This window comes from Pelodiscus sinensis, chromosome 1 (genome assembly GCF_049634645.1).
Source record: "Pelodiscus sinensis isolate JC-2024 chromosome 1, ASM4963464v1, whole genome shotgun sequence".
In the NCBI taxonomy this organism is placed as follows: Eukaryota; Metazoa; Chordata; order Testudines; family Trionychidae; genus Pelodiscus; species Pelodiscus sinensis.
Window position 1 is genome coordinate 262,165,186 of NC_134711.1, and position 25,405 is coordinate 262,190,590.

Genomic DNA, 25,405 nt, shown 5'->3' on the forward strand with positions numbered 1-25,405 from the left:
ACAGGGTCTGGCATGTAGTGGCAGCAGGGGACCCCCTCACTTTACTCACCATTCAGAAAGTGGGGAGCTGAAGTAGCCTGGCAACCTGCGCCACGCCACTTTGCCCCCACCACACCAGCCTCTCCTGACCTCTCGTGAATGTCTTCTCAGCAGTGGCAGGAAGCAAAGTGTTTTGTCCCCAGGGCAATAAGCAATGGCTGTGAGAGGGCCGCACGTTGGGATAGAGCAGGCTGACAAGCCATTCCAGGACTCATTGCCTGCATGTTTTTGGGGGGTGAGCCCTGCTGCTGCCCCATTCTCATTCTGGGGCTCATTGCTTGGTGGAGGAGGAAAAGAGGGCATGGGGGCAGAGCAGAGTCATAGTTTGAGAAAGGAGTGGAGCTGGGCAGCAGGTCAGGTGGGGTCTGTGGCTGGAGGCTTGCCCTGCACCCTGCACCTGGGGTACTGGTAAAGGTAGCCCCAAGCCCTGCATGCCTCTTGGCAGAGTGCTGCCTCTATGGGCTCCTCAGTCTGTTGGCCTATTCATCAGCTCAGAAAGGGTAGTCCCTAGGCAATTCCCTAGCAGTTTCTTCTCCAGTCTGCTCACTCTTCCGTTAGACATTCCCCCCCCCCCCCCGGGAGGCTCCCAATCACTATGCCATTTCAATATGTGCCAAAGAACCAAAACTTCACCAGAGTAATGTAAACAATGTTGCTTCCCTGCGAGTTAAGTAGTTCTGAGTAGGATCTGATTTTATTTTCCCTCAACTTCAATGTATACACACTGAAGTTATCTTAACAATGGTAGATAAAGGTGGATTTATCTGTGGATAAAATTTAATGAGCTCTGACCTCTTCTTTTATTTTTACAGAATATAAATTATGATTATTTTCTGTAAGCATTTTGCTCTCAATCCGAGATCAGAACTCAGACTACCTTATAATGATTTTACTACAATGCAACTTCCATTTCTGCTATTATGCTTTCAGCTATTCATTTTATTTAGTCATACATCTGAACTATGTTTCTTAAATTTCTCCCTAAAATATTTGCTTGATACACAGTTTTAAACTTGGCATTTTGATCACTTAATAGATATCCTACTTACGTCAAGAAAGTTTTCAGGCACTGCATTTGGTTTCACATTTAAAGCTGTTCTTGTAAAACAGAATCTCAAATTTTTTAATTGTATTGCTGCAGGAATTTACTGTAATTATTTGTAAACAATATTGTAAATCTTCAAATTTATTTCATTCTCTTATTTTATGTCGACTGTAGTGATTCTCTGTTGCAATGCACTGATGAATTTAGAAATGAACTGCTGGAATTATTTCAACAATATGATTTTGAGAGCATTGTGGAATCATGTATGTACTGGGTATGCTGTCCCAGAAACTGATTTATTTAGATTTAAAATGATGAAAAGATTTTTTTTCAAAGCATCTAGCTACCATAACATTAATTGTCCAAGACAATTAATTCTCAGAGGCAGAAAATAATCATTACAGGCACGTCTAAACTACATTCCTCTTTTGAAAGAAGAATGTAAATTAGGCAAATCGAAAGTGCAAATGAAGTGTGGATTTAAATATCCCGCATGCTTCATTTGCATATTTGCATCTGAGCCCTTTTTCGTAAAACGGTTTTTCGAAAATGAAAGTGCAGTCTAGATGGCGTTCTTTCGAAAAAAAAAAACCCTTTTTCAAAAGAACCAGTACTCCTGAAAAAATTAGGAGTGAGGATTCTTTCAAAAGAGGGTTGTTTTTTTTTTGAAAGAACCCTGTCTAGACTGAGCTTTCACCTTTGAAAAACCCTTTTTCGAAAAAGCGCTCAGACATGAATATGCAAATGAAGTGTGGGATATTTACATCTACTCTTCATTTGCACTTTTAATTTGCCTAATTTACATTCCTCTTTTGAAAGAGGAAGGTAGTTTAGACATGCCCTACAATGAGATATCAGCCACCCATCCTTTAAAGGAAAAAAAAGTAATTTGCAAGAAGAATGTCCTCAGCCCTGTCTCAAAACACACACATCAAGCAGAATCATTTGCAGCCTGCTCTGAAGAGCATCCCACTTGGAAAATTGTAGACCAACACTGAGAAGTCCAGAGTTTCAGAACATCAGAGAACTCCCAGTCTCTTCCTCCCTTTCTTTTAGTGAGGGGGATCCCGCAGAAGCAGCTTGTTGACTGCAGCGATAGTAGTGTGGCACAGGGCAAGGAGCTTTTGTCAGGTAGTCCAGTCAGAAGCCATTGGGTCATTACCAACCCTTATGCTCCACCCATAGAACAATGGGCAGTCAGTGCAGATCTTGGAACACAATTGTTTTTTACTTCCACTGAGATGCTCCCACTCAGGCTACGGGTACGTCTAGACTACATGCCTCTGTTGTCAGAGGCATGTAGATTAGGCTACCAGACATAGTAAAATGAAGCGGCGATTTAAATAATCACCGCTTCATTTAAATTTACATGGCTGCCGCGCTGAGCCGACAAACAGCTGATCAGCTGTTTGTCGGCTCAGCGCGATAGTCTGGACGCGCGGGTGTCGACATCAAAGGTATTTGTCGACCACCCAGGTATGCCTCCTGGGATGAGGTTTACCTGGGTGGTCGACAAATACCTTTGATGTTACCACCCTCGTGTCCAGACTATTGCGCTGAGCCAACAAACAGCTGATCAGCTGTTTGTTGGCTCAGCGCAGCAGCCATGTAAATTTAAATGAAGCGGCGATTATTTAAATTGCCGCTTCATTTTACTATGTCTGGTAGCCTAATCTACATGCCTCTGGCGACAGAGGCATGTAGTCTAGACGTACCCTTTATCTGCACCACAGCTGGGATTGCCTGAGCTGAGATTGATGTAACAGCATTGATGTAGTGGGCCTAGTGACGATCAGTGTTCCCTGTAACCTGAGTGTTTGAACAGGAGAGATTCAGGTGACACCCAGCCAATTAGTAGAGTGCTCCCTCCTGGCGGCCTGTGTTCTTTACTGATGGTGCACATCCATATATGTTTTGATGCACACAACAAAATTTATTCTGCACATGGATGGAAAAAAATAGAGGGAACAATCGTGAATGTCAACCAAAATGACTGCAGATCACTCTCCCATCAATCCCAGTATTGTACACTGGATGAGAAGAGTAAAGTAAGTTGATAGTGGACTCTCTACTGGCCTAAGGTAAATTGACTCCAGCTACGCTGTTCACATATGTAGAGTTCCAAACCTTAGGTTGATTTGCTGTGATAATGTAGATGTAGCCTCAGTAAGCAAGCCACTGTGTTCTGCACTAACATCAATTTCTGAGTGATTTCAAGCTACAGTACAATGTAGAATACATTGCAAGCGTCTAAGCATGAGCTAATACTAGCAAAGTCTGCATCTGAAAGGGAAGATTGCAAGTTACACCCTCCTAGCCAGACACAGAGGGTATGTCTAGACTACATGGCTCCGTCGACGGAACCATGTAGATGAGCTTTCTAGACATAGGGAAATGAAGCAGCGATGTAAATAATTGCCGCTTCATTTACATCAAAATGGCCACCGTGCTGTGCCAATCAGCTGTTTGGCGGCACAGCATGGTAGTCTGGACGCTCTACGTTCAGTATGGAAACCCTTGTCCACTGCCCCGGTAAACCTAATTCCATGAGTGTCCAGACTACCGTGCTGTGCCGCCAAATAGCAGTGGCCATTTTGATATAAATGAAGCAGCGATTATTTAAATCGCTGCTTCATTTCCCTATTTCTAGAAAGCTCATGTACATGGCTCTGTCAATGGAGCCATGTAGTCTACACATACCCAGAGGCTGTGTCTAGACTACACCTCTCTGTTGACAGAGAGATATAGATTAGGCACGTCGAAATTGCTAATGAAGTGGGGATTTAAATATCCCACGCTTCATTAGCATAAACCTGGCTGACACTTTTTTTCTAAATGGAGCTTTTTTGAAAAAAAAGTGGTGGCCATGTTTATGCTAATGAAGCACGAGATATTTAAATCCCTGCTTCATTAGCAATTTTGACATGCCTAATCTATGTGTCTCTGTCGACAGAGAGGTATAGTCTAGACACATCCAGAGAGTAAAAAGCTCACTGCATCACTGTTCTGATATGACTGTCATACAGCAGTTAGTGTCTAAGAAAGTAAGATAAAGAAAATCAAGAAGTAACACACCAGATACTAAGCTGGTACAGCATAGCTCTACTGAAGTTAATGAAGTGAAAATCAATTTTAAACTAGCTGAGGTTTTTATGTTTTATAAAGGCAATATTGTGTCTAATGATTTCAAAACACTGTGCAAACATTAATAAAATCTTAGTACCTGTGTGTACTAGGTGTTATGTAAAATAAACAGAACTAGAGCTGGTTTTAAAACAAATTATTACTATACAAACATTTTGAATAACAGTGAAGTTGAATGAGATGTTTTATTACTGAAAACATTGATCAGCTTGGGTTTTTTAAAAAATGAATGGGGCTGTCGCACAACTATTTGGTCACAGCATTGAATGAAGGGTAGTGAACTATGCTAACCCCATTTAGATGCTCCTTTGAACATTCAAGTTATGATTTAGACACATTGACTGGATAGTGCAAAGAAGCTTGTACCATCATTGCTCATACAGTATCTTTTATTAACATAGATGACTGATCTCCAGGGATAACCATCTGACAATTTAATCATCATTCGATTAAATAAGAAAAAGTCAAGAAAGTTGACTTGAGTGTAAAGAAGGTTTTAAAGGAATTCATTTCTTACCAGATTCTGCAAGGATTAGGAAAATTGAAACAAATGATTTAATGAAAATAAATATGGATGGAACTAGATTGGATTAGGTGTTTTTTTTTTAAATTTCTGTAAATCACCCTTCTCACTTCAGCTTCAAAATAGAGCAGTTTCCCAGTATTATAGTCGCAGTGAACGAAGTCTTGTGTGACTTTTATTGACCTTTTGTGTTTTCAATTTTTTTAGTTAGTACACGTGTCTAGAATATGTTAATTGTTCTATTATTGCTATCCTAACAACTGAAATATGCACTTTATTCATGTGCTTATAGGAAGTTGCTCATGAAGGTCTGTTAACTTTTTTTCATGCTTACATTATATAAAATAGATTCTGGTCAGGCCCCTTCATCCAATTTTTTTTTACTGCTTCTTTACACAAAGAGCCATTTTATGAGATTACAGTGGTGATCTTCTTAATCACCCCATAATCTCAGCATCATTTTTCATACTGACCTTTCATTTGGGAAAAAAGATCACATATTATTAAAGCATAATTTTTACTTCAAGGATTTACATTATTATAGTCTCTGGAGAATATGTAGATTGTATTTCATTAATGATTTTATAGCTTCAGGATCAGATAATCACAGCTCTGTGTAGCCTCGCCATATTATTTTTAACCAATTAGATTTACCAGTTACTACCATGCATTGACAAGATCTCAACAGCAAGAAGTCTTGCTCATTGGATGTAAACACCTTCAATTCATCACAAAGACTGAGTTCTTCAGTGTACATATTTTCTGGTTAAGCGAATATTAAGAAAACATTTTCAAACTGTGACACTGGCTAATCTCTGAGATCTGACCATTCTCCGTCCCTGACTTTAGGACAGTCTACTTCTGAATAACATAGTTTCAGGAGTGCGTGGTGAGATATGTGATCTGATATCTCCAACATTGCTTCTGTTGTGAGTATCTCCCTCAGAATTATGATGAATATGGGAATATCATATCATTACAGCTTTTGCACTCTTTCCTGGACTGGGATAATTTTTTAAACATGTTTTTCAATGCTCTGTACTCAGGATGGCACTGGAATATCTTTTGAGGAGAAGGGGAAATGTTGCAACCCATATTAGGCACCACACGTTTTAATTTACTATTACAGTTGAGTTTATAATTGCTCCCATGGGACATGAGGGATAGTTATTCTTGAATCATTGACTCTATTATACCTCCCAAAATAATAGGAGTGGCAAATTTATTATGTGTATTGGCACCTCAGACGTACTGAGACTAAGGGGAATTCTCCTTTCACCTCTGCCACACTCCTTGTCATAATTGCTTTGCTGTTTCAACTTTACTTGCTGATAGAAACAATTTTAAGTGTTTGAGCTTCCCTGGAATCCCTTTCTGACATTCAAGAACTGCAACTGAAGCTGAGGCTCGGCCTATTCTAACTAGTAGGATTTTCATTTAGAGGTTAGATGTTCCCGGTTGGAATAAAATTGAAAAGAAGTAGGCAGATTTTGGAATAAGACAAACACTATTTAAACACCTTTAAGCATCCTGAGAGAGAGCTATATATTTGAAAACTATATTTTAAACAAAAAGAGATGGATTTGTCCATTATGCAAAAATCTAACCTAGCTTTGGGATTAGATAAGGGCTTGTATGAACAGCAGTTATAGAGTTTTAAATTTAGTGGTACCCTATAATCCAAATGTGTGGTTGAAGATATATGGATAATAAGACATCTTTATCTTAGTATAATTGCATCCATGCTAAGAGTTGTAAAATTGGGTTTTTTTTAACCAAACGAAAGAGAGAAAAAAAAACCTTGCACATTTAATCATAGTTAGACCAGTTTACAGACTGTACAAAACAAGCCTAAAATAGAAATTGCATATACCCAACATGAGGGCATTGCATAACACATACAACAAACAATAATGGGTACACGAATTACTCTTCAGATATGTACAGCTTCCAATGAATTCTAGAATCCTAGGGCTGGAAGAGACCTCAGAAGATCATCGAGTCCAGCCCCCTGTCCAAAGCAGAACCAACCCTAACTAAATCATCCGAGCCAGGGAAGATGGGATTGGAGGGGCCTGTGAAATGCTGGATTAGACCCTGGTCTATACTCAAAACTGTTGCTGTATTTAAAGATAAAAAATTAATTCATTTCCGTTAAATCAGTGCAATGTTGGGAGGAGGAATGATGCTAGTTGTGATCACCTGGATTAAAACAATTTTTCTTGCATATGGATTTTTGCAGGTACAATCTAAACAGCTATAGGCAGATTTAAGGCAATACAAGATTGTTCACCAACAACAGCTTATGCTGTGCAGACTAACTTGATTACTCCCTGAAGCTTTTCAACATTTAATCAGTTTAGCTAAGACTGTTTTTAATCTAATTTAAAATCAAGCTAGAGTAATTTATGATTTCACAATACCTTAAACACAAATGTGAGGGAAACTATTACAGTCCTTTTTGGGGGCAAAGAGTTTTACCTGGTTCATAAACACCTTAGGTGAGAATAAAGGGACTTATCTGGAAATCTTCTCCCTGGTTAGCTCTGGCACACAGCCCTTTGCTGTGGCCAGAGATGTAAGGTTTCTATTTATATATGACTAGAAAGAGAATGCCAAGGTAGCCTAGGTTTTGAAAGAGTAAATCTAAGTATGTTAATAGAAACCCTTTTACTACTATTTTCTATTTCTTTATAATTCTTCTCTAGGTAATGTTAACATAGCTTTTTCTCAACCTATGAAGGCAAAAAACAAACAAAAATAAAAAAAAGAAGAAACTAACATCAGTTTCTGAAATTTAACCTCCTACGCATGAGTTTGGTTAGACAGGGCACCAACCAAAGGGATCTCTCATACTGACGTGCCACAAAGCACTGCAGCAGGTGCACAGGGAAGAAACCTAAAACCAAACAAAGAAAATACTTAAATTGCTGGTGGTGAAGATATATAAAAAAGATATTGCTCCTTTGGTTTTAAGTAAGACAGGGTAAAAAATGTTCTGTGCATTGATGTTTCTAGGATCAGGACTATACAGGAAAAAAGGAAGATGAAGACAAAGAATGTATCCATATTTCAAAAGAAGTAGGAAGTGGTCATTCACTGACACATAGGTTCCTCTGCCCCAGCTTATCACTACATATTCAATTAGATAAACAAACATATTGCTAAGTATTAGTAAAATGTCTCAGTTTGGTTTCTTGTCACACAATCTCCAGTGTTTGATGGATACCAGCTCTAGTCTCTGTAGTTTGAATACATCTCGAAAGGTTACTGTTCTCTAAGGATGAAATTTACCCTTGTGATCAGGGTCTTAAGTGGGACTTAATGGATGCACAGGCCACATGGTGCCTTAATTGAGGAAGCATAAATTAAAATATTCTGTAAAATCTCTGGTTACGTCTAGACTGGCATGATTTTCCGCAAATGATTTAACAGAAAAGTTTTTTGTTAAAAGCATTTGCGGAAAAGAGCATCTAGATTGGCATGGATGCTTTTCCGCAAAAGCACTTTTTGTGGAAAAGTGTCTGTGCCAATCTAGACACGGTTTCGCGCAAGAAAGCCCAGATCGCCATTTTTGCGATCGGGGCTTTTTTGCGCAAAACAATACCGCGTTGTCTACACTGGCCCTCTTGCGCAAAAGCATTTGCGCAAGAGGGCTTTTGCCTGAACCGGAGTAGCATAGCATTTCCGCAAGAACACTGACAATCTTATATGAGATCGTCAGTGTTCTTGAGGAAATTCAAGCAGCCAGTGTAGACAGTTGGCAAGTTTTTCCGCAAAAGCAGCTGCTTTTGTGAAAAAACTTGCCAATCTAGATGCAGCCTCTGAGTTTTTGAACAGGTTTTGTATGCCTCTTTGTTGAAAAGACTCAAAGCAGAAGTTTTCACATACTCGCAGTGAATTTGTGACAAAAGCTACACACACTCAGACAGTTTAGTGTACCTTTGCTAAAACATCCATGGTGAATCAGATGTTAATTGCTGCATCTATCTCCAATGCATTTTATTTAGAAGTAGAATAGTTCTATTATGTATTACTGGAAAACAGTGCAAGGAAGAATACAGTGTAATACTATGTAAGGAAGGGAAATGAAAGCAGGATTTTGCATGTTTTTCATTTTTTTACTTTCTCAAGTTGATCCATACAAGTTTCTATTTTTATTATTTTGTTTTCCCCAGCCAGGTATTTTGATTGTAAATGCATATTAAATTCATCATCACCTTATCTTTAGTGACACCTTTCTGTTTTCAGTTATTTTTCAAGCATTACATCAGATATAGGTTGGAACCAAAAATATATTTTTATGTAGTTCCTGCCAAAATGGGTCAGAAAACAATTATTTATCTTATTAATCACATTCTCTGTTCTACCATATCTCTTGTTGATAGAAGGATGTTGCTGGTAAAAAAAATCTTATTGTCCTAAAATGTTCCTAATCTCACCCTATTGTATTTTGAATTCTGCTCACTCATCCATGCAGTGTTTTGCTTATATACTTAGCCCATTTGTAAAATGATTGTACTTATAGAATCATAGAGCTGAAAGAGACCTCAGAAGGTCATCAAGTTCAGCCCCCTGCCCAAGGCAGGACCAATCCCAACTAAATGAACCCAGCCAGGATTTGTTAAGTTTAGACTTAAATACCTCTAGGGATGGAGATTCCACCACCTCTCTAGGTAACGCGTTCCAGTGCTTCACCACCCTCCTAGGGTGTGTCTAGACTACAGAGTTTTGTCGACAAAAGTGGACTTTTGTCGACAAAACTATACCTGCGTCCACACTACTGCTGAGTTCTGTCGACATAACGTCGACAGAACTCAGCAGTTTTGTCGACGCTGGTAAACTTCATTTTACGAGGCATAACACCTTCTGTCGACAGAGTTTCTGTCGACAGAAGGTGTTATTGAATGGAAACTGTCCTTTGCGTCCAGACTACCATGTCAACAAAAGCAGCTTGCTTTGTCGACAGAACTCAATGTAGTCTGGACGCGCTTTGTCGACAGAAGTTTTGTCGACAGTATGTGTCGACAAAACTTCTGTCGACAGAAGCCTATAGTCTAGACCAGTGGTGGGCAACCTTTTTTTTCAACTGAGCCAAATCTCGCCAAAACCACGATTGAAATTTATTTTGAGAGCCACATTTTTAAACCCGAAAATACATAGGATGGTACACTGTTTTTAGTTTCAATAAGTTTTTATTGAGAATATTCTGCATGCAAGTATCCACATAGGTCGGGAGGATACAAATAACACAACTAATAAAACAAAGACTTTAGAACGATATTATTTATCGATAACGTTAAATTCCGTAAAATTTGCCTTACAAATGTAGAGAAAATTACATCCTGACAATGACTGACAAAGTCACAACCAGTAATGTGAACATTGGCCTTGCATTTCCTTGGATAGTTTGAGTAAGTCAGGTTTGTATGTTGTTGTTTTTAATTTTAGGCACGATTCCAGGTTCTCATCGATGAGACGATTTCTCAATTTACTCTTGATAAGGTTCATGCTTGAAAATGATTGTTCGCATAAATATGTAGACCCGAACAAGGAAAGAACAGCAAACGCTAGCTTTTTTAGTTGATTATATGAGTCAGGAATACTATTCCAGGTGTTAAAAATCAACATATCTTCCTTCTCCAGGTCTTTCAAAGCAGACCACTTGTGCTGTGAACTAAGTTCACATTTGTTTTTCTCCAATCTTTCTAAATCAGCACAAAGACGTTCAAATTTCGAGCTCCACAGTTCTTTGTTTTTTAAATCCAGCAATTGCATTTCAAAGTTGCCAATGTCGATATTAAAGGGAGAAAAATTTAATTCCGTTACAGTGGCATCCAGAGGTTTTTTAACAAAGGCCAACGTCGCTTTGCTGTTTCTGAATTCCTGAAACCTCTTGAGAAAAGCTTCCCTCATATTTAAAAGTGCTGTTTTAAAATAGGTAATGTCAATATCAGAATTATTTTCTTGGCGATGTTTCAACAGGCTTGGAAAGTGAATCAAAGTTTCTCTGTCAAAATCTTGAGCAAAAACAGATAATTTGTTTTCAAACGAAATAAGTTCTTCTAACATCGAAAAAATTGTGTTTCCTTTCCCCTGTAGTTTATGATTAAGCTGATTTAGATGGGAAGTAATATCCACCATGAAATACAGTTTTTGGATCCACTGATCGTTTGTTAATTCTGGATGGTGAACACCCTTCTCGAGGAAAAATGCTTTGATTTCTGATATTAAGGAAGCAAAACGTTTCAAAACGTTTCCTCTTGATAACCAACGTACCTTGTTATGCAGCAGAAGATCTGCGTACTCACTCTCCATTTCAACTAAAAATTCTTTAAATTGGCGATGATGAAGAGCTTTAGCTACAATGGAGTTGATCATCTTAATCAACAATTCCATAACTTTGCACATTTCTTCTGGAAATGTCTGCGCACAAAGTGCTTCTTGATGTATGATGCAATGGTATGTAAGTATCTCGTGACTAATTTTTTCTTTCATAATAGCAACAAATCCATTTCTTACGCCGGTCATACTTTTTGCCCCGTCTGTTGCAATTGAGACGATTTTATCAAGTGGAATATGATATTTTTCAATGCAACCAATTACAGCATTTGCTATATCCTCTCCAGGTGTTTGACCTTTCAGTGGCAATAATCCTAAAAGTTCTTCTTTAGGACCTGTAGCTGACATAAATCTTACAAAAAGTGAAACTTGAGCTGTATCATTTAAGTCACAAGACTCGTCAACTGCTATTGATAAAGCTGAAACCACTTTAAGATCATCAACTTGTTGGTTGGTTATATTGGAAGACATTTTGGCTGTTCTATCCTTCACTGTTTTAGCAGACAATGGCAACTCTTTAATTTTTTTTAGAATTTCTTCTTTGTTCTTAAAATCCCTGAATAACTCTTCTGATGCACTTATAAAACAACGTTTTATGTATTCGCCATCTGTATATGGTTTGCCTCTCTTAGCAATCTCTTGACTAACCGCAAAACTTGCAAAATTAACATAGTTGGAAGACTGCACCCACTGATTAAACGCAGAGCTTGATTTTTCTTGACTCTTCAGAAGTTCCTCAACTGCTTTCTTCCTTGCATCACCAACAGGATATTTATTACTAAAGGACAAGTGTTTTGTTGTAAAGTGTCTCTCCAAATTAGATTTTTTGTTATGCGCCAATTTTTCTTTACAAATAAGACAGGTCGAAAACCATTTACGTTCTGAAACGCGAAAGTCTCGGTCCATTCCACTTTAAATTCACGGTTTTCGTCTTCCGTTTTTCGTTGTTTTTTCTTTGTAGCCATGTCAAACAGGGCACCTATAAAAATGTTTCATTTTAAAATAAAGCCACCAACACCAAACCGGCATCCTTAATCACATAAAAGAAGTAATATTGGATGACGCACTGTTATTTATCTGTGGAAGACGCACTGTTATTTATCTGTGGATGACGCACTGTTATGGGGGATCTGTGGATGACGCACTGGTATTTATCTGTGGATGACGCATATATGGCATCTTATGTGTGTGTAAATAGTATTATAAAATTAGTGGGGCTCATCATGGATATTTTAAGCAGGGTTCTCCACCTTGATGGATACACCCAAACAGTAGGCAAGAAGTAAAAGTAATAAAACAGGCATGCACACATTGCACTGGCTCTGCAGTCAAGTTGAATAAAAGTAAAAAATGACAACATAAAATGAAATAAAAATCAAGATACAACTAAAAAAGTACATATAAAAGTATGTGAAAACACACTCAAATAGTCCTCACTGGTACTGTTATATATTGACCTCAGAACCTGGCCACTAACTTATTTTGCTGGCTCCTAGATTACGATATTCCGCAATTTTATGTCCACACCCCCCTTTTCACATCAACCCTTTTTATGTCAATCCCACAATGTCACATTTCTCCCCTCATGTCACATTTCTGCCCCTCCATGTCACATTTCTCCCCTCATGTCACATTTCTGCCCCTCCATGTCACATTTCTGCCCCTCGTGTCACATTTCACCCCCTCATGTCACATTTCACTCCCTCATGTCACATTTCTCCCCCTCATGTCACATTTCTCCCTCCTCATGTCACATTTCCCCCCCCCCTCCATGATGGCCATCACGCCTTTCTTTTTACCCTGCCCTGTTCACATCTCTCATTTCCATAGTTAGGCACACTTAATTCATAATCACCACCCCCCCCTCCCATGATGGCCATCAGTCACCCTTTTCTTTTTGCCCTGTTCACAGTTCACATCTCTCATATGAGTACATAATTCATAATCATTCCCCCCCTCCATGATGGCCATCAGTCACCCCTTTCATTTGTCTCTCCCTGGCCCTGCCCACATCTCTCATTTCCAAGTTCCAGAGGCATATAGTTCATATTCATCCCCTCCCCCCCTCCATTCCCCCCCAACCCTTCCTTTTTCTGTCACAGAAATTGAGTCCCCAGAGACAGGCAGGCCATGCCATTGCTACACCTACCGGATGACACGCTGCTGATTTGGGAGGCACAGTCTTCTTCTGAGGGCGGCAGACAGAGAGAGGATGCTGCCTCGCCGCCGCGGCGCTACACAGAAAGTCACGCCCCCCCCTATACCACATGACCCGACTGGAGCTGTGTGGAGCCGGCCGCCGGGGCTGCACACAGGGCGCGCACTGACAGAGGCTAGCTGCAGAGTCCTGACTTTTGGGGCGGCCGCCCGAGAGGAGGGAGGGGAGCGGGCGCCCGGCACACAGAAGAGCCGCATTAAAGTGTGTAAAGAGCCGCATGTGGCTCGCGAGCCGCGGCTTGCCGACCACTGATCTAGACGTACCCCTAGTGAAATAGTTTTTCCTAATATCCAACCTAGACTTCTCCCACTGTAACTTGAGACAATTGCTCCTTGTTCTATCATCTGTCACTACTGTGTACAGCCTTTCTCCATCATCTTTGGAACCTCCCTTCAGGAAGTTGAAGGCTGCTATCAAATCCTCCTCCACTCTTCTCTTCTGCAGACTAAACAAATCCAGATCCCTCAGTCTCTCCTCATAGGTCATGTGCTCCAGCCCCCTAATCGTTTTGGTCGCCCTCCGCTGGACCCTCTCCAATGCATCCACATCCTTTCTATAGTGGGGGTCCCAGAACTGGACACAATACTCCAAACGTGGCCTCACCAGAGCCGAATAAAGGGTAATAATGACTTCTCAAGATCTGCTGGCAATCCTCCTAATGCAGCCTAATATGCCATTAGTCTTCTTGGCTACAAGGGCACACTGTTGACTCATATCCAGCTTCTCATCCACTGTAATCCCCAGGTCCTTTTCTGCTGAACTGCTACTTAGCCAGTCAGTCCCCAGCCTGTTACAATTCTTGGTATTCTTCTGTCCCAAGTGCAGGACTCTACACTTGTCCTTGTTGAACCTCATCAGATTTCTTTTGGCCCAATCCTCTAATCTGTCCAGGTCACTCTGGACCCTAGACATTGGACTCCAGCATATTTACCACTCCCCCTAGCTTAGTGTCATCTGCATCCCCTCATCCAGGTCATTAATAAAGATGTTGAACAAAACCGGTCTAAGAACAGATACTTGGGGCACTCCACTAGAAACCGACCGCCAACCTGACATCAAGCCATTGATCACTCACTACCTGTTGGGCCCGACAGTATAGAATTATAGAAAATTAGTATGGGAAGTGATTTCAAGAGGTCATCTAGTCCAACCCTTTGCTCAAAGCAGGGCCAACTAAATAATTCCAGCTAGGGCTTTCTGAAACCTGGTCTTAATATTCTCTAATGATGGAAATTCCAGCACCCTCCTAGGGAAATAGTTTTTCTTAATTGCAACTTAGGCATCTTCTGAAGACTAAATAAACCTAATTCCCTAAGGCTATGTCTACACTACAGCATTATTTCGAAATATCTTATATTGAAATAGCTTATTTGAAATAAGTTATTTCAAAATAACATATCTACACACAAAATGAATTTTGAAATAGCGTTTTGCTATTTTGAAATAGTGCGTCCACACTGAGTGGATGTGCAATCGCATTTAAGGTTGGCCAGAACCAGGTCTGGCAGGGCATCAGGTCAGGACCTACTTTGTGTGGCTGTGGCTTGAGGCTATCTGAGGCCTGTGCTTAAAGGTCCATCTGGGAGGCTGTCAGTATCCAGGAGGCTCTGCGGAAGAGCTTCCACCCTGAGGAGCACTAAGAGCCTCCCTGGTCTGCCCCACTGGGGGCTTATGCCTCATGCCTCCCTAACATCCTTCCACTTACCCCTGCCTAACCCATCTTCCTGATGTCAAATAAAATACACATATTTTCATGAACAGAAACTCTCTTTATTTAACAATACGGCGGGAGTGGGAGGAGGATGAAATTCTTGTGAGACTGGGGAAAGGAGGCTGGAGAGAGGAGAAAAGAGGGTGAGAGAGGGGAGGGGGAAACCTGGGAGGAGGGAGCTGGAAGGAAACAAGGGGAAGAAAGGGGAGAGGAAGTTCAGGGATCAAGGTTGAGGGTCTCACCGGAAACCTGCTCCTGGGTTCGCATGTGGCCTTTCATGGCTAGGTTGGCAGTTATCCTGCAATAGACAGCTGCCTTCTTCCATCTAGTGTGGAGATCATGGATGTTGGGGGCATCCCCCCAAAACCTGAAGAAGGTCCATGATCTCCACCCTGGATCAGGAAGGTGCCTGCCTTCTTCAGGCCCTGGCAGACTCCTGGGAGCTGGCAGACTGCTCCTGGGGAACAGTGGAGGGCTGGTTGCCAGTGGCTTGCTGGCTCACGTTTTGGGGCCACTGGGTCAGAGCTAGTGACTGCTGGCTCTGGTCTGGCAGGCTTGGAGCTGGCACAGGCACTGTGGCCAGTGTCAACCCCTTTAAGGTCTCCAGGGACAGGGGAGGGAGAGGAGTGTTCTTGGTTGGGGCTGGGGTGGCCACCAGGACACCTTGGGAATGCTGGAGGCCCCCTATTTCGAAATAAGTGTCTACACAGCACTTATTTTGAAATCGCTATTTCGAATTTGGCATTATTCCTCGTGGAATGAGGTTTACCTAATTCAAAATAAGCGCTCTGCTATTTTGAATTAATTTCGAAATAGCGGTTTGGCTGTGTAGACATACTCTAAGCCTCTGCTTATAAGTCATGTGCCGCAACCACCTAATCTCTTTTGTGACATCTTCTGGGCTCTGTCCTGTTTGTCCACATCCTTTCTGCCCCCCTCCTGCCAAATATATTATATTTGTATTGAATATGGATGTAATACTACATATGTTGTCTCACCAGTGCCAAATAGAGGACATCCGTTGGCAATGTTTCTACTAATAGAGCTCAATATGCTGTTAGTCTTTTTGGCAATAAGGGTTCATTGTTGACTCATATCTTGTTTCTCATCTACTCTAATATCTAGGAACTTTTCTGCAGAACTGTCCCATAGACAGTCAGTCCCCAGCCTGTAGCTGTGCAATGGGTTCTTCCGCCTTAAGTGCAGGGCTTTGCACTTGTCCTTTTTGAACCTCACCAGATATTGTTGACCCAATCCTCCAATTAATTTAGATTACACTGCACCCTATCCCTATCCTGCAGTGTATCAACCTGTACTGGCCATGTTGATTTTTTGTTTTACATTTGGACTTCATTTTGCATGCAAAGAGGTACATTATGAAGAATTAAATCTCATTGAAGATTAAATGGTGTTGGAGGGGGTTGAATATTTTCCACTTTTTCAAGCTTTGAAAATTTTCAGACCAGCTGTGGAGAGACATGTAACTGAAAGCAGGTATATACATATTTTGGTTAGAACAAAGAACAAAGATTCCATCTTAGCGTTTATGGGCAGCTGATTCATATTCACTAGCAGGTGCCTGTTAGTTCCAGCAAGTTACATGCCAAGCTTCCAGACTTGACATATTTTCCACTATATCCAAGTATAAGTAATGCTGTTCATTTTACAGCTTTTTATCATAGTCTCAAACTGTGAGCAAAGATAGCATATTTTATGAATCTATCACAAAAAGGTGCTGTGATTTGTGCACTTATGCAGTGTTGTTCTGTAATTATGAATCTGTTTCAGGTCTACCAATTAACTTACAAATATAAAAAAGAAAAAAAGGAAGCTGTCTAAATGAGGAATTTAAATGAACTGGTATAATTCAGAATCCAAATAGCATCATTATGAAAATACCTGACAGCACCGTATATTATTAAGATGACCAACATTTTTCTTTAGGAGTATAAATATTCAATTTATATGAAGGGCTGAGTAACACAAAATTGGCCATGGATTTATTTACCAGTCAAGATAGGTGCCTTTTGCTTTAGTCAAAACAATTTTCATTTCATAGAGGAATTAAGACTTAATGATCATCATAAATGTATCCTGTAAATCAGGTACATATTTGAAGGAAAATGTTACTGTTTTCTCCACAGTAAGGAGGGAATAAAAATTAAAGCTTAAAAATTTATCCTCAAAGCATCAGCAACAAAAGTAAAAAGGGTCTATTCTGTACCTACAGGCATGAAGAGCAGAGCTGTCTTCAGAGTTCAACAGGTATGTGATCAGGTTCAAAACTTCAAGGAGTTGTGGAGACTGCTCTTTCTGAGAAATTAGTAGTCTGTAAGGGTATGTCTACACTAGCCCTCCAGATCGATCTAGGGAGGCTAATGAGGGTGACCGAAATTGCAAATGAAGTGCGGGATTTAAATATCCTGTGCTTCATTAGCATGTTCCCGGCCGGTCACCATTTTAGAAATTGACTAGCCCGAAATAACTGCCCATGTCTATACGCGGCAGTGAAATGGGATTCCGAATTAAAGCCCTAAATCTAATTAGCTGTTATTCTTCCCGGAATGAGGATTACCAGCCAATTCGATTTAGGGCTTTAATTCAGAATCCCATTTCACTGCCGTGTGTAGACGTGGGCAGTTACTTCGGGCTAGTCAATTTCTAAAAATGGCAACCGGACAGGAACATGATAATGAAGCACGGGATATTTAAATCCCGCACTTCATTTGCAATTTCGGTCACCCTCATTAGCCTCCCTAGATCGAACTAGGGGGATAGGGTAGATATACCCAAAGAGAATAGGGGGTCAGGAAGACATATAAAAAGTACATTTTAGCATCTATCTACCAACACTATCAGTCATTTTATGAGTAAAAGCTATGAACATCTAAGGCACTAATTCTGCAAACAGCTCTCTGCATGCTGACTGCATGTTGCACCTGCACGCAATTCATTGTAGAATTAATTGAAGCAAGAATAAATGTATGCTTGTGCTGAAGGAAATATGCAAAAGCTAACCTCGAGCCTGGAAAACAAACTGCCTGAGAGGATGCATTATCACCATGCAAATAGTTCTTAGTTTATCATAGACCTCATCTGGTAAGTGTTAAATGAAGTTTCTGGTATAGGATTATCTGCCAAACAACCTACAGGTTCAAGGGATTTTTTTGAAGTAGTGCATGTCAGCTGGAAGGAATATTCAAAGCTGTCTATCAAGGAATAGTGAGCTTCATTAAATATTGAATACATTGGTTGATGTGCCACACAGAAATGCAATAACGGGCATATTTCAAAGAGCTATATCAGATTAATATTAGCTTTTTCACAAGGCAAACAACTTCCTTCTCTTTTGTAAAAGTGCAGAACCAAAGTGCTTCCTTAGCTACTCAGATAGGGTCGATATTATATTAATGAGTGTGTTTGACAGCTAAATCTCAAGGTCTATGCAGAATATAAAGTACAGATAGGTGCTGGAAATAGGGATGGAGGACTACCCCCTGACTTGAGATTGTTTCCATTACAAAGAGGGTTTACAGTATGGTTCAATGGCTCTCAGCACTCCCACTGTAAACATTGTTCCAGCATCTCTGACTATAACCCACAGAGCGGAACCACATGGGAAGCCATCAACACAGCCATTTCAGCATGAGGAGAGTGACAGAATCAGAGATGTAGAGCAGAAAGGGGCCTCCAGAGTTCACTCCCTTGTAGTGAGGCAGGATTAAGCATCATTAAACGATTCTAGAAAAGTGTTGTCTAACCTGTTCAGAAAAGCTTCCAGTGACAAGGATTTCACAACATCACCATGAATACACAACTTTTAGAAACTTGAACAAATTCTTAGACTCAATCTCCAGTGCATGATAAATCTTCATCTGTGGGAAATGAGAAAAAGAGAAATATAACTTTTCGGAAAGTACAACAATTTCCTATGGGTATATCTACACTACAGCATTATTTTGAAATATCTTATTTTGAAATAGTTAATTAGAAATAAGTTATTTTGAAATAACATGTCTACACACTATATGCATTTTGAAATAGCCTTTTGCTATTTCGAAATACTGCATCCACATTGAGCGGACGCTGAATCGCATTTAAGGCCGGCCGGAATCAGGTCCAGCAGGGCATCAGGTCAGGATTTACTTTGTGTGGCTGCTGCCTGAGGCTATCTGAGGCCTGTGCTTAAAGGGACCTCCCCTGGAAAGCCAGTTCTCAGGTTTCCCTGCTTGCTTGCCTACCTCCATGAGGGACAGCAAAGCATTTTGTCTCCACGTGATCTGGTTGCCCTCACTCGAGACACCACAGCACTCTGCAACATAGAACCAGAGCTGTCCTTGGGCTTTCTGGTGCTTCTCGTGGATGCATTGCTTTGAGCCTGGATGCACTTTCTGCAGCCTGCCATCCGAGAGATCCATCTGGGAGGCTGTCAGTATCCAGGAGGCCCTGTGGAAGAGCTTCCACCCTGAGGAGCACTAAGAGCCTCCCGGGTCTGGCCCACTGGGGGCTTATGCCTCATTCCTCCCTCACATACTTCCACTTACCCCTCCCTAACCCCCCTTCCTGATGTCAATTAAAATACATGTATTTTCATGAACTCAGACTCTCTTTATTTAACAAAATTGGGCGGGGGAATGAAACTCTGGTGAGACTGGGGAAAGGAGGCTGGAGAGGAGAGGAGAGGAGAGGAGAGGAGAGGAGAGGAGAGGAGAGGAGAGGGGGAAACCTGAGAGGAAGGAGCTGGAAGAGGGAAGCAAGGGTAAGAATGGGGAGGGAAGCTCAGGATTTGGGGTCTTGCCAGACCAACTTGATTTTCATGCAAACCTGCTCCTGGGTTTGCATGTGGCCTTTGGTGGCCAGGCTGCCAGCTATCCTGCAATAGTCAGCCGTGTTCCTCCATCTAGTGCAGAGATCATGGATGTTGGGGGCATCCCCCCCAAACCTGAAGAAGGTCCATGATCTCCACCCTGGATCAGGAAGGCGCCCGCCTTCTCCAGACCCTGGCAGACTCCTGGAAGCTGGCAGACTGCTCCTAGGGAGCGGTGGAGGGCTGGATGCCAGTGGCTTGCGGACTCATGTTTTGGGGCCATTGGGTCAGGGCTGGCAGACTTGGAGCTGGCACAGACACTGTGGCCAGAGTCAACCCCTTTAAGGACTCTGGGGAGGGAGGGAGGGAGGGAAGAAGGGAGAGGAATGTTCTTGGTTGAGGCTGGAGTGACCACCAGGGCACCCTGGAAAGGCTGGAGGCCCCCTATTTCGAAATAAGTGTCTACACAGCACTTATTTTGAAATAGCTATTTGGCCTTATTCCTCGTGGAATGAGGTTTACCAATTCAAAATAAGCGCTCTGCCATTTCAAATTAATTTCAAAATAGCGGTTTGGCTATTAGACGCTAGTAAAGTTAGTAAAGTTTGTAGACGCTAGTAAAGTTATTTCAAAATAACATCTTTTATTTCGAAATAGCTTTGCTGTGGAGACATACCCTATGTAAAATGCACTCCAAGTGGCAATGAAGTTAGTGTTTTGCATATGCAAATCACCTCAATGCATGCACATATATATTGACTATATTAACTACAGGTTAATAATGTAGTTAATAATTATTAACTCCATAATTCAGACTTCCCATAGCATGGCAACACCCCTGTTCTGCCATCATTGGGATGATCTCATGGGGCCTGGAGTGGTGCCAAACTGGAGGTCAAGAGAGTGGAGCCTTGGGTGGTGGCAGAGCCATCAGGAAGAGTGCAGCATTCCGGGTGGCAGTGAGGCCACTGGGGAGAGTCCTTGGTGGTGTTGGAGCTGCCAGGCGGAACACGGAACCACTGGGGAGAGCCCCTGGTGGTGGCAGAGCTACAGGGCAGAGAGTGGAGCTGGAAATAGTCTTTGGTGGCAGCAGATCACAGCGCTCTGGGTGGCGACAGGAGCCATTGGGGGGAACAATGATCTTTCCCATCCCCCAGCAGAGGAACAGAGCAAAAGCAGACCCCTGGTGGAAGCAGAGCAGTGTGTGTGTGGGAGGGAGGAAGTGGAGCCTCGCCTCCTCCCCATAGGTTGAGCACATTCTCAGGCAGCCATGGAATAAAAATGGAGCCCCTGATGCATTGACCTCTCCTGGTCGGGCAAATTCCCTGGTCTGAAACCAGTCAGGTCCCGAGGGTGCCAGACCAGGGAGGTTCAACCTGTATTTGCATGCATAATTGTCATAACTGCATGCATATTGGTGGATATATTTTCTCATGTGCTTTTGCTAGCTGACCTTAGACCCCATCTTTTAAAAAAGTTCTCAGAGTGGTGTTATGTTCTGTCTCACAGACAATTTTAACGAGACATAAAAATGTACCCATCTATATATTAACTACACTTTTCCTTTTAATTATTATCCTAATGTATATGACTAAAAGTTTTTCACAGCTGTCACTGTGAAAAGCTGTGCTATATATTATCCTAATATATATGACTAAAAGCTTTTCACAGCTGTCACTGTTATTTCATATATAGATACTACTACATCAAGTCAGCAGCAGAAACATCAAGAAGCTTCACTATGTTTTGTCCTAAATAATTATTCCTTTTGGCACATCCCTCATTCCCTCTTCCATGCCCACTGTTTCTATACATTGTTCAGTTTTGTCATGTATGAGGGAAAGTCTCCCATTGACATCAAGCTGTTAGTGCCAACGCAAAGTCCTTTGCTGACAGGAACGGAAATTGAAATCCTTTATCTAGAGACCATTTTCAAACTGTGCCAGTATGCTTGTAGTAAGAGAGCATTCAGTACCTTTCCTGTGCGAGGAATGTCAATAAAGGTACCAAATTTCATGGTGACATTTATTACATGGATTACTATCTATTACTAGTCATCAACACATTTTAGAAAAAGCACCAAACAGAATCTGAATGTGAACAGTGTAGGAAGTAATAGGAGGGATACAATTTAGTGCATTAGAGGAAAAAGGCACATGGTTTAGATCTGCTATGAAAGTCTAAGGACAAGACAGATTCTGAGGTGATCCATCCTCAAACAAAGAAAGAGGATAATGAAGAAAAAGGATTTTGTTCATCACTCATGAATTCATTGCCATTGTTGCTTCAAAAAAGAAAAAAAAGAAAAAAAAAAGAGCGGAGGGGAGGAGGGCTGGGAAGAAGAAGAAGACCAGCACGGTGAGAAGCAGCAGGAACCTACACTTTCAGCCTTTGCCTATGCAAGGAGCATGGATTCACAGTTTTTGCTGGTGGTTGAACTGAATCCATCAATCAGAATAGTATTATCTATTCTATTCATTCAATTTGATCTGAGCTTGGCTTCTAACCCCACTCGGCATGCACATGGCACTTGTTGCTGCTGGTAGCAGACTACAGACAGTATATTAAAGTTGTACTGCTGTACTCTGTCTCCCCATAGGGCTCTTGATGGTGTTTGCAATTATTTGAAGAACAAGAAAACTAAAAATATAATAAAATAGGCCATATTAATTTGATGTAAATGGGTGGAACTGCATTATAACCAGTATGCTGCCTCTGCTTACACTAGAGCTTAGTTTGACTAGGTCTTCTTTTAGTTACCAGTCCATAACCATAACAACTTCTTTCCTTTCCAGCACCACTATCTAAGTTTCCCTCTGGAGCTGCTCCTTATTTCCCTTTCTGGCACAGTAGCTTGGCTCTCTCTTGGGCTACATATATACTGCACAGTTATTTCAGTATGAGCTATTCCAGAAGAGATTTTCTGGATGTCTTATTTTGAAATAGTGGAATTACTGTGTAGATGCATGCATGGTTACTTTTGAATAATGTTCGTTATTCTGAAATAACTTTGCTGTGTAGATACACCCTTGGAGGGCAACACAAGAGTCTAAACAGAAAAAGTAACACTTTCCCCTTTGTTGAAGAGTCTCATCCTATTTAAGTAGGGAACTTCCCCAGCCCTCTTACTGGAAGTTCAGGTCTACCATCTATAAATAAACATGTTGCCTGCAAACTCACACCAATGTATTAACAAAATCTCATCCTTCTCTTGCTTCAACCCTTATCAAGGGACTTTCTCTAACCCTGCCCACCACTTGGTATCTTAATTGTCTTCTCTGCTTACAACCTTTGCTAGCTGCTTCACAAACCTTTAAGGTGAAAAACAACATTCAAGGTATGCCACCTCCTTAGTATTTCCTCATTCCCCTCAATCCTTTTCATAATCTCACTGTTACAGACTCCCCGAATAGTAAGTCTTTTAAAGGATTAATGTACACCTGGTTATAACCACCAATATCAGATTCCTCCAGGGGTGAAAGTCAAACTAGGTGGAAATCAGATTAGTGTGTCATACGTGTAGCATCTTGGTATTAAACATCAGTGTGTCTTAGGTTTTCATAAAACACCTCACTCAGTACATTTTTCTAACACAATAATATCACATATTATCAGCTGAGGTTCCAGCACCCTATTTTTATAGCCTAGGTAAAATTCCTCTTCCCTATTGGAAACTGTGTCCTCCACTCATTTCTTAGCTTGATAACTTTGTTTACTTAATATGTAAATAAATCTTCATTATCTCTACCTGACCAGCCTGGACATTGGAGAAAATATACATTTGTTCATTTGGTGCAAACCCATTGACCAGCTACCCTAATATATTTGCATTAAACAGATTTTAGTAGTTATTCCAGCATATATCTATAACTCTTAGTACTCAACATTAACACACATAGATCTCTAGTTGGCAGTTAGTATCAAGCAGAGTGTCCCAGGGGGTGAGTCCTGGGGCTGGTTTGGTACAAAATGTTTATTAATGATCTGGATGATGGATGGATTATACCTTAAGCAAGTTTGCAGATGACACTGAACTAGGTGGAGAGGATGATATACTGGAGGGTAGGAAAAAGGTCCATAGTGACCTAGACAATTTTGAAGATTGTGTCAAAATTAATCTGATGAGGTTCAACAAGAACAAGTGCAGAGTCCTTCACTTAAGATGGAAGAATCTCATGTTGTTACTGGTGGGGGACCAACTAGCTAAGCAGCAGTTTGGCAGAAAAAGGATCTGTCCCATATTGAGGTGTCATTAGAGGAGGTTTTCAAACAAATTAATAAACTAAACAGTAACAAGTCATCGGGAGCAGATAGCATTCACCCAAGAGTTCTGAAAGAACTGAAATATGAAATTGTGAAACTACTAACTGTGATTTGTAACCTATCCTTAAATCATTTTATGTACCAAATGACTGGAAGATAGCTAATGTGAAGCTTAAAACAAAAGAAAACAAAACAAAACAGGGTTCTATAGATGATCCTGGTAATTATAGGCCAATAAGTCTGTCTTCAGTACTGGGCTATGTCTAGACTGCAGGCTTCTTTCGAAAGAGGCTCTTTTGAAAGCATCTTTCGAAAGAGCCTCTTTCGAAAGATCGCGTCTAGACTGCAGGCGGATCTTTTGAAAGAGCAATCCGCTTTTTTGAAAGAGACCACCCAGTGAGTCTGGATGCTCTCTTTCGAGGAAGCCCTATTTACATTGAAGAACGCCTTCTTTCGAAAGAGGAACTTTCGAAAGAAGGCGTTCTTCCTCGTGAAACGAGGTTTACCGCCATCGAAAGAAAATAATTTCGAAAGAACGCGGCTTGAGTCTGGACGCAGGGGAAGTTTTTTCGGGAAAAGGCTACTTTTCCCGGAAAAACCCCTGAGTCTGGACACAGACCTGGGAAAATTGGTTGAAATTATAGTAAAGAACACCATTTTTGGACACAGAAATGAAAATAATTTGTTGGGGAAAGTCAACATGGTTTCTGTAAAAGTAAATCATGCCTCACCAGTTTACCAGAATTCTTTGAGATTGTAAACAAGCATGAGAATAAGGAATAGCCAGTGGATATAGTGTACTTAGATTTCCAGGAAGCTTTTGACAGTTTCCCTCACAAAAGCTGTTAAGCAAAGTCAGGTGTAATGGGATGGGATCGATACCTGATTAAATAGGAAACAAAGTCTAAGAATAAATTGTCAGTTTTGAGAATGGAGAGAGTTAATTAGTGGTGTTCCCCGGCATCTGCAGTGGGACCAAGCCTATTCAATATATTCATAAATTATCTAAAAAATGGGTAAACACTGAGATGGCAAAGCAGACTGTGAAGAGCTTCAAAATGATCTCATAAAACTAGGTGAGTAGGCAATAAATTGGCAGATGAATTTTAATGTTGATAAATGTGAAGTAATGAGTATTGGAAAACATAATTCCAGCTAAATATATTCTATAACGATGAGAGATCTTAGAGCATCTCTTTACTTGCCATGCCACAGGTCACCCTTCTTGCATCAATTTAGCACAAAAATCATTTCACTGGATTACTATAGAACTTGTTTCTGGGATATAGCTCAGTGATAAAGTCTTTGGGCCT

General features: G+C 40.9%; 1 protein-coding gene across 1 annotated transcript; it reads right to left on the reverse strand.

Annotated features, from left to right (window-relative positions):
- Window positions 1-10,115: 10,115 nt before the first annotated feature.
- LOC142826500 (general transcription factor II-I repeat domain-containing protein 2A-like) lies at window positions 10,116-11,999 on the reverse strand. Its single transcript, XM_075919090.1, has one exon. It carries the CDS (start codon window positions 11,997-11,999, stop codon window positions 10,116-10,118), a length of 1,884 nt encoding a protein of 627 aa, XP_075775205.1.
- Window positions 12,000-25,405: the final 13,406 nt, after the last annotated feature.